At 40.6% G+C, this 11,991-nt stretch overlaps 2 protein-coding genes across 4 annotated transcripts in view; one reads left to right on the top strand and one right to left on the bottom strand.

The window, feature by feature from the left end:
- Positions 1-412: 412 nt before the first annotated feature.
- Positions 413-9,327, bottom strand: LOC134550173 (uncharacterized). 3 transcript variants are annotated; one of them, XR_010080265.1, is made up of 3 exons: positions 8,072-9,327; positions 6,324-6,428; positions 413-3,756 (listed from the first exon to the last, which is right to left on the bottom strand). XR_010080265.1 is itself a non-coding variant. In XM_063396575.1 (2 exons), the coding sequence occupies exons 1-2, from the start codon at positions 8,507-8,509 to the stop codon at positions 3,646-3,648; spliced, it is 549 nt and encodes a 182-aa protein (XP_063252645.1). In that variant the 5' UTR covers positions 8,510-9,327; the 3' UTR covers positions 413-3,645. The 3 variants fall into 3 exon arrangements, 1 of the variants encoding a protein (XP_063252645.1); XR_010080264.1 differs by lacking the exon at positions 6,324-6,428 and having other exon boundaries at positions 413-1,374; positions 3,539-3,756; XM_063396575.1 differs by lacking the exon at positions 6,324-6,428.
- The window catches only part of SLC16A7 (solute carrier family 16 member 7), an 81,080-nt gene continuing 76,950 nt past the window's right edge, over positions 7,862-11,991 (top strand). Inside the window, exon 1 of the mRNA XM_063396574.1 lies at positions 7,862-8,057. The gene's annotated coding sequence lies outside the window, so the exon portion shown is untranslated. The remainder of the gene's footprint in view (positions 8,058-11,991) is intronic.

Here is an 11,991-nt window from a genome sequence, read left to right as displayed (position 1 = left end):
ATTTAATTGCCTGTTTTTCAACTGCCATATCTTTGTGTCAGGGTCCTCAACAATCCTGTAAAGCAATAATATCCTTCATAAATAGAACGGGAAAAATAATTTTTTCCAGCCAGCAAAGGTAGCACAGCTTACACATTACATCTGAAAAATGTACTTTCCAGCGAGAAACAGGGCTTTCATAAATAGTTTTTGTTTGTTGAAAGAACAATTAAAATACACAAGCCACTGTAGAGAATCCTAACTAGCCCACAGGAAAAGTGGGTTAGTTAGGATACTAAAACCAGTATAGTTGGGATAACAGATTCTAATTCCCAGCCAAAGAAGGAAAACCAGGATCACCTTTGCATAAACTGTAATGTGCTTGTGGAGTCATGGCCTCAATTTAATGGCCTCACATAAAAAAAAAAAAAAAAAAAAAAAAAAAAGTTACTGGGTATCTAATTTATTTGAGGGCAAAGATTTTTTTTATGATGTACCTAGTATAAAAAAATTTTTTTTATACTAGGTACATCATAAATAAATACATCTTAAAAACTAATATTTTAAAATGCTTTGGCTATGATAATTCCTATTTGAAAAGTTGCACAAGAAACTTCAAGGACTTTGTTTCAAACTAGCTGTTTTAGCTCTTTTCTGGGTATGTAAGGTTCTTATATAGCTTGATCATTCTATATTAGAGCAGCTAAAATCTGGGATTTAAGTCCTCCTCCTTTTGGCCTCATCTTCATCTATTCAGGCATGCTGGCTGGCTGCCACTGCTCTGCAGCTGTCTGGGCTCTGTCTCTGGAGCTGGGGCAGTAGCCACAATGTGTAACCTTAGTTTGACCATAACTTGGACCGTGTCCTTTGCTATTGCTTTCTGATCTTATCTTATGCTTGGATTCCAATCTGCTCCTTAGTATTTCAGCTGCAGATCTTTAGATTAACCCAATGCTCTAAAAAACTCTGTGGTATTAGTGCTATGAGAAGCAAAAATCTTTAGGACAAGGGATGAATGACTTTCCACAGTAGACAGAATCACTACAAAGGAAACGAAAGTTTATGTTTAAAGCAAAGTATTTTATTCACATGGAATGGTAAACTAAGCAAGCAAGACATTTGGACACAAAATTCAGAATAACCTTCTGCATCAATAAATGCAGTGTCAGATTATTTCAGGTTACCAACTCAAACAATCCTGTTAATATCCTAAATGCATTGAATAAGCCTGAGAGATCCAAGATGTACATTGATACACATTTCCAGAACAAAGGCACGAGAAGATATCCAAGATTGCTTTACCTGGCCAATAGCTTTGAGTACTGTTGTACAACGTGCACGAATCACAGCAAATGACAAGCGAAGGTCCAACAATTTTACTGAATCCTGGTTTGTCTTTAGGAGAAAGTCAAGAAAGTTCTTTTCACTATTTTTCTCAGGAACTTAGTGATTAAACTATATTTTTAAATGTATTTTTCCATTTCCTGGGAATTTTATCCTGTAGAGAACTGCAAGACATAAACTGACAGTACATTTCACATGATGCCATAACTTTTGTCTGTGTTCAGATGGAGCTTAGAGAAGAACTCGGTTCCCTCTGAAATATATGCAAAGCAGTTCATTGGACAAGGCACTGAGAAGGGTCCACAGATTGCTTTGACTTTGTTGTCTAGAACAGGAGTTTACACATATAGTTTACACCTGAGCCGTTCCATATAGACACCTAAAATGTCTCAATCCACACCTAAGTCTCACCCCACACCACAAAAAATTATTGCAGAATCCAAGCTATTTCACAAGAAATAGATATTTGAATACCAATACTGTATCAGACTTGCACATCCAAAGACATTACTGATGAGACTATGACTGACAATAAAATGCAAATGGGAAAAAAGAAATTATTATTACTAATTTTGTGGAATAAGCAAAACAAAACAGTGTGATCCTGGGGTACCAGCAGAAGCTCCATGAGGCCTAATTGTTAAAGAATAAGAAAGTCACAAAAAAAGTGAGAGATTTTATAATCTAATGAAGTTAGGCATATTTTACAACACAACGGTAATTTGCAATTGTACGGTTGCATCTAAACTGAGAAAGTGATATAAAAAATGGCTCTAGACTGATAAAAATCTATTATTAGGATTATAATGGAAAGATGAATCAGGCCTCAAAACATCACATGGTAATTTAAAACTTTCCATGCATTTGTAAGCTTTAAACTTTGCCTTTTTTTTTCTTGTTTTAGCAGTCATAGAATGAGATATAAAGGAAAACATGCTCAACAGTCAATACACAGAAGCATAATTTACATATGTGCACAATTAATTAATGTCCAGCACCATGTTAAAACAGATATTAAAACAACACCTAAAAAATAAAAACAGCAGTTACTTTATAAGATTTACAGACTTCAAATAAATCACATTGTTTCTGCAACGAGCAACATGAACATATGCAAATTTTATTAATGGATTTTGTGAATTTAATATGTTGCTTTTCTAGCTACTGTAATACTACTACAGTAACTGCCACTTTAATTTTAGCAACTAATACAGTAAAAAAAATTGGTGCATGTGTTTTGCTCTATGTTCTTTCACTATAAATGCACAGAATTTTTTAGACAGAATTTTTGGAGAGATTTTTAAAAGCATTTTTCAAAGTAGACTGAGCAACAAAAGTCTTGGGGTTTTGTTGTTTTGTTTTGGGGTTTGGTTGGTTGGTTGGGGGTTTGTTTGCTTTGTTCAGCTGCACTAGAATTATTAGGCATCAGTTATTTCATGTGATCCACCTGAGTGGCTTAACAAAATAATCAGTGGATCAATTCTGTGGTGGAAAGATACCACTTACTTTTTTGAAAAAGGCCCAAACCCTTTTTTCTATGCTCACTCTCACAAAAATATCTCATGCTCTTTTCCTACAAACAGTATAGTTCTACAAGAGATCAGAACCTAGCAAGAAGAGTTACCAAATGTTTTCAGTTTCCTTGCACCTTCATGCAAGATTTCACACTTTCTGTAGTCAGAAATTTGACAATCATAAGAGTGACTTAAACAGAAAGATTCTTTAGGGCTCTTTTAAAGTGCAGCTACTAAGATCAACACATTCTTTTACTCATAGACATTGGTCTTTTCCCTCTGTTCTCTGTGTTCATGGTAAATAAAACAAAAATAGTTCCATTATTTTATTATAAATTATACAAGAAAAGAAATCACTTTCCCACAGACAAACGTGGTCAGTGTGGCAGGAATACTACGGGTTGCATGGCAGTATAAACAAAGTAGCACAGAGGGTAAAAAGGGTGTGTAACTACTTTTCTATTTTGGCAACTGTAACTTAACAAAGGGCCATATTGTTCCCGGGATTTTGGCCACCTGTCTATCAGCAGTACAACCTTTCACTCTATTGCAACAATGATTTGTATGACTGAATATGCCAAACTGCCTTTCCAAGAACAACTTGAATATTCCTTCAGAGCTGACAGGCATGGACTGCTGCTGTATTTTCAGTGTTATTAGGCAAAGCACTGATCTGGGAGTTCAGTTCCTCAGTGACCTACCTGAGCGGTTACCTCCTTTCTAGAAGAGAAGCTTATTATCCCTCCCAGGCTTCCAGATTGCTTTTCAATTATCTATTTATCTTGTGCAGTTCTACTGACTAACTGCTTCAGCTGATAACTGCCAGCTGCCCCAAATTCTCTGTGATGCCTGATAGAGATCTTTCACAGTCGAGTCTGTTCCTGTAGTTACAAAGTGCTGTGTTCTGTGTCACCGTGAGCTGCAAAAGAAAACAATTTTATTGGGCCTGGAATAGACATGGGTGATGGTTACAGAGAAAACTAACCTCAATGGAAAGACATGCTTTGGCTATATATTATCACAGAATTCTAATTATACAATACTTGAAGTATACATATCTCTTCCACTAACAGGACTAGGATTAAATTAGCTCTAGTGACAGAGCTACCTGTATGTACGAATGAAGGTGGAGTGAGACAGGCTGACAATTATTAGCTGTTTTTATAAAGCTTACAGAAGCTGGCCTAGATGATTTACCGATATAATATTCATGATATTATCCTGTGTATCACTCGGAGATGAGAAGAATATGTACCACACCAGCCTGCTTACGGACATGAGAGAAGCTTGAGTTGTGTATTTATGGAACCAAACTCAGTGCAGAAGAAACAGAACACAATCAGAATGTAATCTGACATAGGCCAGAATGACACATGATCATAAACATGCACCTTTTAGATTCAGACTCTGTGACAAGAAGTCACAACCTGTAATGTAGCAGAGGAGTTCTAAGCTTAGAAGAGGACCTGTAAAATCCTGGATTCAGCTAAAACTGTGTGACAAGTGGCATGTGGGGAAAAAGGACTATTCTAGTGGGGGACTTATCCAAACACTTAGTGGAGAGACTTACAGAAAGTACCATCAGTTATTCAACATTTGTAGCATTTTCTTATTCTCTAGTGAAAGAATAATACTTACAAATCTTATACGTTAATATCACTAAAAAAACTCAAGCTGTTACAACTAAAACAAGATGTTTTGGATAGTGCTTAATAAGAAACCTCACAAAAATCAATCAGCTCGACACAAAATTAATAACCAGAGAGGTGGCTCTTTTCATGCACATATGATAGATAAGTTGATTTAATTTCTTCTTAACAATTAGTTCACTGAAAATAAAGAATGCTATACTCCCATACCCAGACCCACACACATGCACACAGACCCCTGAACCTTTAGTAGTTTTTTAAAATTCACTCAGAAATTATTAATTGCTATCACTGAAACATTTTTAATTTCAATAATGGGCTTCCTACAGCAAAGTAAAGGTGCACCAAGACTGGAAAGATGCAGAATGACAACAGGGTTTTTTCAATCTGCAACTGAGAACCAAATTACTTCAGCCCCTTCACACACAGACACTCATGGAGAACTGTATTCATACATCAACTTTAGTCTGAGGACTCACGGTAATTTTTTGTGACTTTAAGCAAGTTGCAGGCACTTAACACCCTGTATCTGAACTTGTGCTGACTGTAGGCCAGAATCCCATAGTGTTATACCTGCAACTAGTTTCTGTTCTGAGTCTGCCTTGGACTAGGGAACACCAAATGCAATGAAGCACACAGCAACAGTGAGTCAATTAAGGTCACCTTTCTGAACAGGGTGTTCTGAAAAGAGGTATTGAAAGAAGATGCATGAGGCACATAGGTATGTACAGAAGATGTATATTCCTGTAATGGTTAACATATAATAATATAATCTGCTGTTTCTATATAGATGTTAATACATGCAGTATAATATAAATATAAATTTATTTACTAGTACAAAATACAGCTTGTACTGTATGTAGCACTGTGTTACATACGGCATGCAGCGTGTACTATGTAGTGCAGCAAATACTGTGTGTGATGTACCTTACCCCATACAAGTGTAAAATTATAAATTTTACACTGTGTAGAATTTATTTGGTATAATATATAGCATACATTTATAAATTAAAAATATATTTATATCTATATAATATATATATTTATTTTAGTTAGGACATATCAGTGGAGGAAATAAACTGAATGCAATGAAAACCAGTTATCATTTCCATATTCATGTACTTATTTTTCATCTCTCTCTGAAAATTACTTTCCTAAAATGATATAAAACAGCATGTAAGCTTTACTATTTCACTGTAAAGGGCAATATAAACATGCTTTGCATTTTACAGGAACTACCTGAGGTCCTATATGGCCTACCATTTTCTTCAGGGCACAAAAAGTGTTTGAATGTGGAAAACAGCTTTAGACTGCTGTAATGCCAAGCATACAGCTTTGATTTCAGCACTGGAAGCTTTTTTTACAAAAGATTTTACATCCAATTTCATGCTAATTTCAACATTTTTAAACTGTAATTGTGGGCCTGCCTGGAAGAGTTTGACCATGGGCATCAGTACCCAAGCTTTTTTTGCTTGCATGCCCAAGAGTCACGGCTTAGTGTCTGTTTTCCCCTCCAATGGCCTTAGTGGGCCCCTTTTTCCAAAGTCTGTAGTGCAGCCTGCAGCAGGACAGAGGCTGTGACTGTGAGGGTGCTGGGACAGGCTCCTCTGACATACTTGCACAAGAGAGGGCTGATGCTGCTACCTAAATTAATGCAACTGTGACTTCCACTAGCTGCCCTGCCAGTCACTCTGTGTGCTCCTGAAAATGCCCCTGGACTCAGATATATAACTCAAGTACTGCTTAGCTTATGCAATGTCACAAAAATTACTCCATGCTGCTCAGTTGTTTTTTCAGGAAGAACAGTGTTTGCTGTCTCTAGTAGTGAACTACTTACTGTTCCTTATGAGTACAGTGCCAGAATCTGCCCAGAGACTGTAGAGACCTGGCTGCTTTACAAACATGTGACAAAGTATTCCCTCCTGCATCTGGAAGACTTACCCTGGAAATGGATGATACACAAATAATAACAATAGCATCTTAAAGAATGAAAGAATGCTAAAATGTTACATTACTGATATTTCCAGGTTTGTGTCTTCTGATTTAATGGCTATGGTTTAAAACACAGAAAAGTTCCTAAAACTTCTCACACAAAAGCAAATAAATTCATAAGAAAAGGAGACAAAGAAACCTGATTTCTATTAATTTGTGCTTCAGGCATCAAACCTCTGAGGATGGATTCTTTGATGCAATAGATATTGCCATTCATGCTGCTGGTTTTTTGAGGGGTGATATGCTCCTTTCCAGATTATTTTTGAAACTTTTGTTCATTGTGGCTGATTCTAGCTAAGGGATTCAAATGTTATTAATGGAAAATAAACAGACAAAAATAAACTGCATAAGTTCAAGTCTTTCCTTCCTTTACTAGCAGCTCAGGAAACTAGAATACTCCCAACTACAGCACAAGTTCTCCTGTCCATACACAGGCAGTCTCAGTTCCTAACACGTCTGTAATAACCTTGTTCATAAAGCTCTAAGAAAGTGCTTGCAATCAAGTTGGGGTTTTTTAAAATATGATATTAACGTTTCCTTTTGTAAGTTTTGCAACACAATGTCAACAACTATAATTACTCTAGTCTCCTCACAGTACTTAAGTATTGCACATAATGTGCAACCTTCAGATGAGAATAGGTGTTATGGTAAAGGCTTTAATTATGCAATTATATGATTATGTTTATCTCTTTCCTTACAGGATTTTAGCCTTAAGGACAGGATTTCTGGATAATTTAGTGGTCATTTTCATAAATATGTTCATCATACGTACAAAACACTTCTCATAACTTTTTTTTTTTCCTTGAGGCAAAAAGGCAATAAATGCTGAGGTGATCAAGATTTTCATCAGCAACTTTGGCTGACTGGCCAATTTCAGTTCCCGTTTCAGAAGACGAAGGTCCTGCGTTGAGCACGAATTTACTATTTATTTTTCCCCTAACACGAGGAAACTCATACACCGTTTTTTAGACTTTCGGTGGACCAGAAAGCGCAAATTGCCTTCAACGTGAAATATTTGGCACCCTCGGCGCTGAAGAGGAGATCGGTGTGGGACGGGGGGATGGAGGTTTCGCGCTGCCAGAAGCGAGGTCCCCGTCCCCCGGCCGCCGCTCCGCCCGAGGGGGCTGCGGGCGCGCCGGGGCGGGCAGGCGGGTGGGGAGCGCTCCACGGCCCGCCCCAGGGGCGCGGGACCCGGCGCTGCCCGCCAGCCCCAGCCCGGTACACGCCGTCCCGTCCCACCTCCCCCGCTGCCGCTGGCTCCATCCCCTTCTCCCGGGCCGGGCGCCGCGCCCCCGCCAGCCCCGCGGAGCCGGGTTGGGCAGCCCGGGAGGCGTCTCCTCCGCAGCCCCCGCCCCCCCGCGCCGGTGCTGAAGCGCCTCAGCCGCTCCCCGGCAGCACCCCCGGGACAGGAGCACCCGGGCCTCCCTCCCTGCCGCCCGGCCAGGGCTCTCCCGCCGCTACTCCGCTGCAGAGGACACCTCATGGAAAATAAATAAATTAATTCCCCCGCTCGCCCCCGCGGCCGGGAGAGGAGCCGGCGGCGGCCGCGGGATTAGATCCTGTCCGAGCTAGAGACCAGGTAATGTAACCTACCCGCCAGGAGGGAGGAGGAGGACGAGCAGCGAGGCCGCTGAGGTTGCCCCACCGGGGAGGGCTCCGGGGGACGGAGGAGCGGCTGCCGCAGCCGGGGCCCGGCGGGCAGAGTGCGAGCGGCTGCCCCCGCGCCGTGCGCGCCTCCCTGTCAGTCACACACACACACCAGCCGCCGCCCACGCAGGGATGGATGGATGGATAGATAGATGGATAGATAGATGGATGGACGGACGGACAGACGCTGCGTGGGACGCAGCTGCCGTTCGCCGGTGCTCCAGCAGCCACCGCAGAGACGCCGCTCGCCCCGGCGCGCCCCGCTGCCACGCGGGCTGCCGGCTCTGACAGCGGGGCCGGAGGGAGGCGGGCGGCGGGGCCGGGCCGAGGCTGCAGCGCTGGGGGGAGCGAGGCGCGATCCCGCCCCCGCGCCGCTGCGCGCATCCCCGCGGGGCGGCGAGAGCCTCACCGCGCCCGAGCAGCGCCCACCCGAGCCGAGCCGAGCCGAGCCGAGCCGAGCCGAGCCGAGCGCCCCGGGCAGCGCCGCCGGGAAAGGGGGCGGAGAGCGGCGGAGCGCACACCGTGCGGCCGCGCTCGCCGTCATCAGACACGGGCCTGCAAGGAGCTCCGTGGTCGAGGTGACCTTGGAGAAGGTGGATCTTGATGGAGCCGCTGTTGCTCCATGCCAGCTGCAGTTCCGTGCTCTGGGCTGCTCCGATTCCTACAGTTCTTCTTCTTATTGTCTCGAAACGCTGCTGGCTTTATTTAATGGTTGTGTGCAGAGGTCCTGGTGCAAGTAGCATCAGAGCCACGAAAATAGTCCTCCATCATTCTCTTTGCTTGATCTCTGCTGGCAAACAATCCCTGAAGGGAATAGTCTGAAGAGTCTCCCTGGCAAGGGTCAATTGTTCAGGGATCATCGTTGTTGAAGTGACCCCTAAAAGGCAGTACGTCATAGCAGAGGCTGAGAAGTTGTCCTTTTCACGTTTCAGGGACCAAAGTGTCCCCCAGTACTCCTGGGAAAGCACATTACCTTTCAGTCCTGCAGGGTCATGGAACTGACACAAGTTCTCCTCCGCTTTTCCAGTGCGGCCAATAGGAAAACAAAACAAAGCAGAAAAACATTTGCAGGTGCCTGGATTTTCCACTGCCAGCCTGAGCTTTCAGTAAAGGAGTGTTACTGAAATTGTTGTTGAAAGCTGTTTTGGGAAAAAGAGAGACACTAAAGAAAGCAGGTGCCTCATGAAGGTACCCATTCTTGTTTTGTTGGTCTCCATAATAATCACTCATGTTTCCATAGTGGCTCCCATCTGTGGCTCTCAAGTTACTGATCAAATAGTAATGAAAAGGTGTTTGCAGTTGCAGCTTCCATTGCAGGAATGAGGGCATAAACTTAATCACAGACCAACTGAGCCGACAACTCAAGAGCCTTAGCTCTGTCCAGATGTAGTCATTGAGAGAGAAGGACATACAGTTATATTTAAAAGAAGGAGGAAACTCACAAATAATTCAATAACAGTGGTATATAGTTTAATGTACAAGTATTAAATATGGGAATAATGCATAAGTGATTCCCTTTTTATTTTAAAATCAGCTCTCTCCTCTCTCTTGCATTATTGCTGCTAACTTTGAATAGAGTACTTGAGCCTGAGCGCTGGACTCCTTCTATGTGATGGAATAAATTTAGGGAAGAGATTATACCACAGATGTTTCTATTATTTGTGCAATTCATTACAGAACTGTAACTCCATGGATCTCTAAGGCCCCAGCTAGCTTGGTTTGCAGCATAGTGTTTACAATGCAAGTGGCTTCAAAGCAAAACTGTTGATCATTTTGAATAGGCAGAGTGGTGGCTGGAGGTTATGGTTTTTATTTTATTGCAGCTTTAAATAATTTTGGTAGTGAAGAAAACCTGATTTTTTTTATACTATGGAGGTGTAGAATAGCCTAAATATGAACTGTGGTCTTCATGGAAGGTCTTTATGGATGGTGGAAAACCAAATGAACACATTTTACAGATAGGAAAACTCTTTGGATTGTGTAGTGATACACTGATCTGAACAGGTATTTTATATGTATGGGGGAGACTTTGAAATATTACAGAAGGAAATATCAAAAAAACATCCCTGGAGTATAGTTAAATATTGTAGATCTGCAGCTGCAGTAAGGAGTGAAGGAATTCTTTCTCAGCAATTTTCATTGTAAATAAATGGATTGTTAATAGTATATTTTTAAAGTTTCCTTCCAGCTCTTTAACCTAATTTCATCTGTCATTTCTCTGTAGTGTATATATATTTAAGCTCACTCAGCTCTTGCTATGGCAGAATTCTTATTCTACAATCCAAGTTTTATCAGGGCAGGAGATCTTTGGGCAGCCTAAATTCATGGACAGGCAAGTTAAAGGAGAGAAAGAAACATTTTTTCAATCACGAGCTGGTGTTTTTTAGAAGTGTTTTTCTTGCATTACTCTTCTTTCTGGGATGTGGTTCACTACATCATACTTCTATTTCTTGATATTTTTTTTTCCTGGCACTCAGTGCTTTTCTTTTTTCTCTATTTTAGGAAAAAAGTCCTCTCTGGTATCCTTTTTTTCTTATGTAAATTATCTTGTCCTCTTTTTGCAATGAGGAGGTGGCTTTATTTCTAGTAAATAGGGTTATTATTGGACCCATTTTATTTCAAGGAAAGAGGCTATGACTTACTTGATTTTATTTCCCGTTGCAGAATCACGTAATGCTTTTGAAGAGTTGCATTTTTCTTGAGGAGAAGTTTGCTTTAGCAAGGATGGTGTCTGAATATAGTTCTCATTAAATTGTATCTCTTAACACCATTTGCCAGAATTTAAGCTGTCAGTTTTCTAGTGTGAGAATCAAGAAGAAGGTTCTTGGGCCAGGCAAATAATCTGTATTGTTAAATGAATTTTATGTTTCAAGGTTGGTATAATTGCAAAAATGTAATTGTCTTTTGAGTTTTATTAAAATGGTAAGGTCATAGCTATAAACCATTGATAGAGAATGGTACCAGTTTCTGTGTCTGTTTGTGTAATATATATATGGCATAATGTTTGCACAGCACCAAGGAGGAGGTTAGATAGGAAAATATGATGTCATTGACCAACTGTTTTATGTGTCAAATGAATATGAGGAACTGGCTGAGTCTCACATACGTATCTCAGTCCAGACCTGCATTCCTTGACTTGCATGTATTTGTGATCTGTTGGGCCAACTTCTCTAATTTTACTGTGAATCTTGGAACATTTGAAGAAAGTTTTTCAGTATTTGAACAAAAGTAATTTGGCTACAGGAGTAAGGAGACATTATTCCATGACGTAAGGGGTAGATGTTGGACAAACTGACTGCAGAGCTCTATTTGGCTTTACAATCTCTCCAATATTTTTTATATTTCTTGGTCTTAGGGTCAAGCAATCAAAATCTTATTAAACTCTTATTGAAGAGCAAAGGTTATCTAACTATGTCACAGTGGCTGATGAACTAGAAAGAATCACAGTCTTTATTGCTCTGTTTTTATCTTTGCATTCTTAAGATTTTTAATTCATAATATTTTGAAGGGGGGAAGATGGGTGGTGGTGGTGGTGAGGAGGCAGATTCATCATCATTAGCTCCTTTTGTAGATCTCAGTTTTGGTTTATGTGTTGTTTTTAAGTAGTTCCTCTATTTGTACGTTTTCAAGGTCAAGCTTCAAGTTCCATACTAATATTTTTTTAATTTTTGGGATGCAGTGCTTTTCTGTCTTACAACACTGATACAAAGAGCTTGATATAAATGAAGAGGTTTCCATTAAGAGCTGATAAAAATAAATAAGTATTTCCAAAAGGATATTAACATGACTAGGCCACTTTAAAAGGTTCCCAAAAATGAAGGAAGAAAATAAGGGAAAGAATTGAGCCTTATCACAATATACTCTTT

The sequence above is a fragment of the Prinia subflava genome, chromosome 4, assembly GCF_021018805.1.
Source record: "Prinia subflava isolate CZ2003 ecotype Zambia chromosome 4, Cam_Psub_1.2, whole genome shotgun sequence".
NCBI classification, from domain to species: domain Eukaryota; kingdom Metazoa; phylum Chordata; class Aves; order Passeriformes; family Cisticolidae; genus Prinia; species Prinia subflava.
The sequence above is the reverse complement of the archived record's forward strand: the minus strand, read 5'-3'. Positions and strand labels throughout refer to the sequence as shown.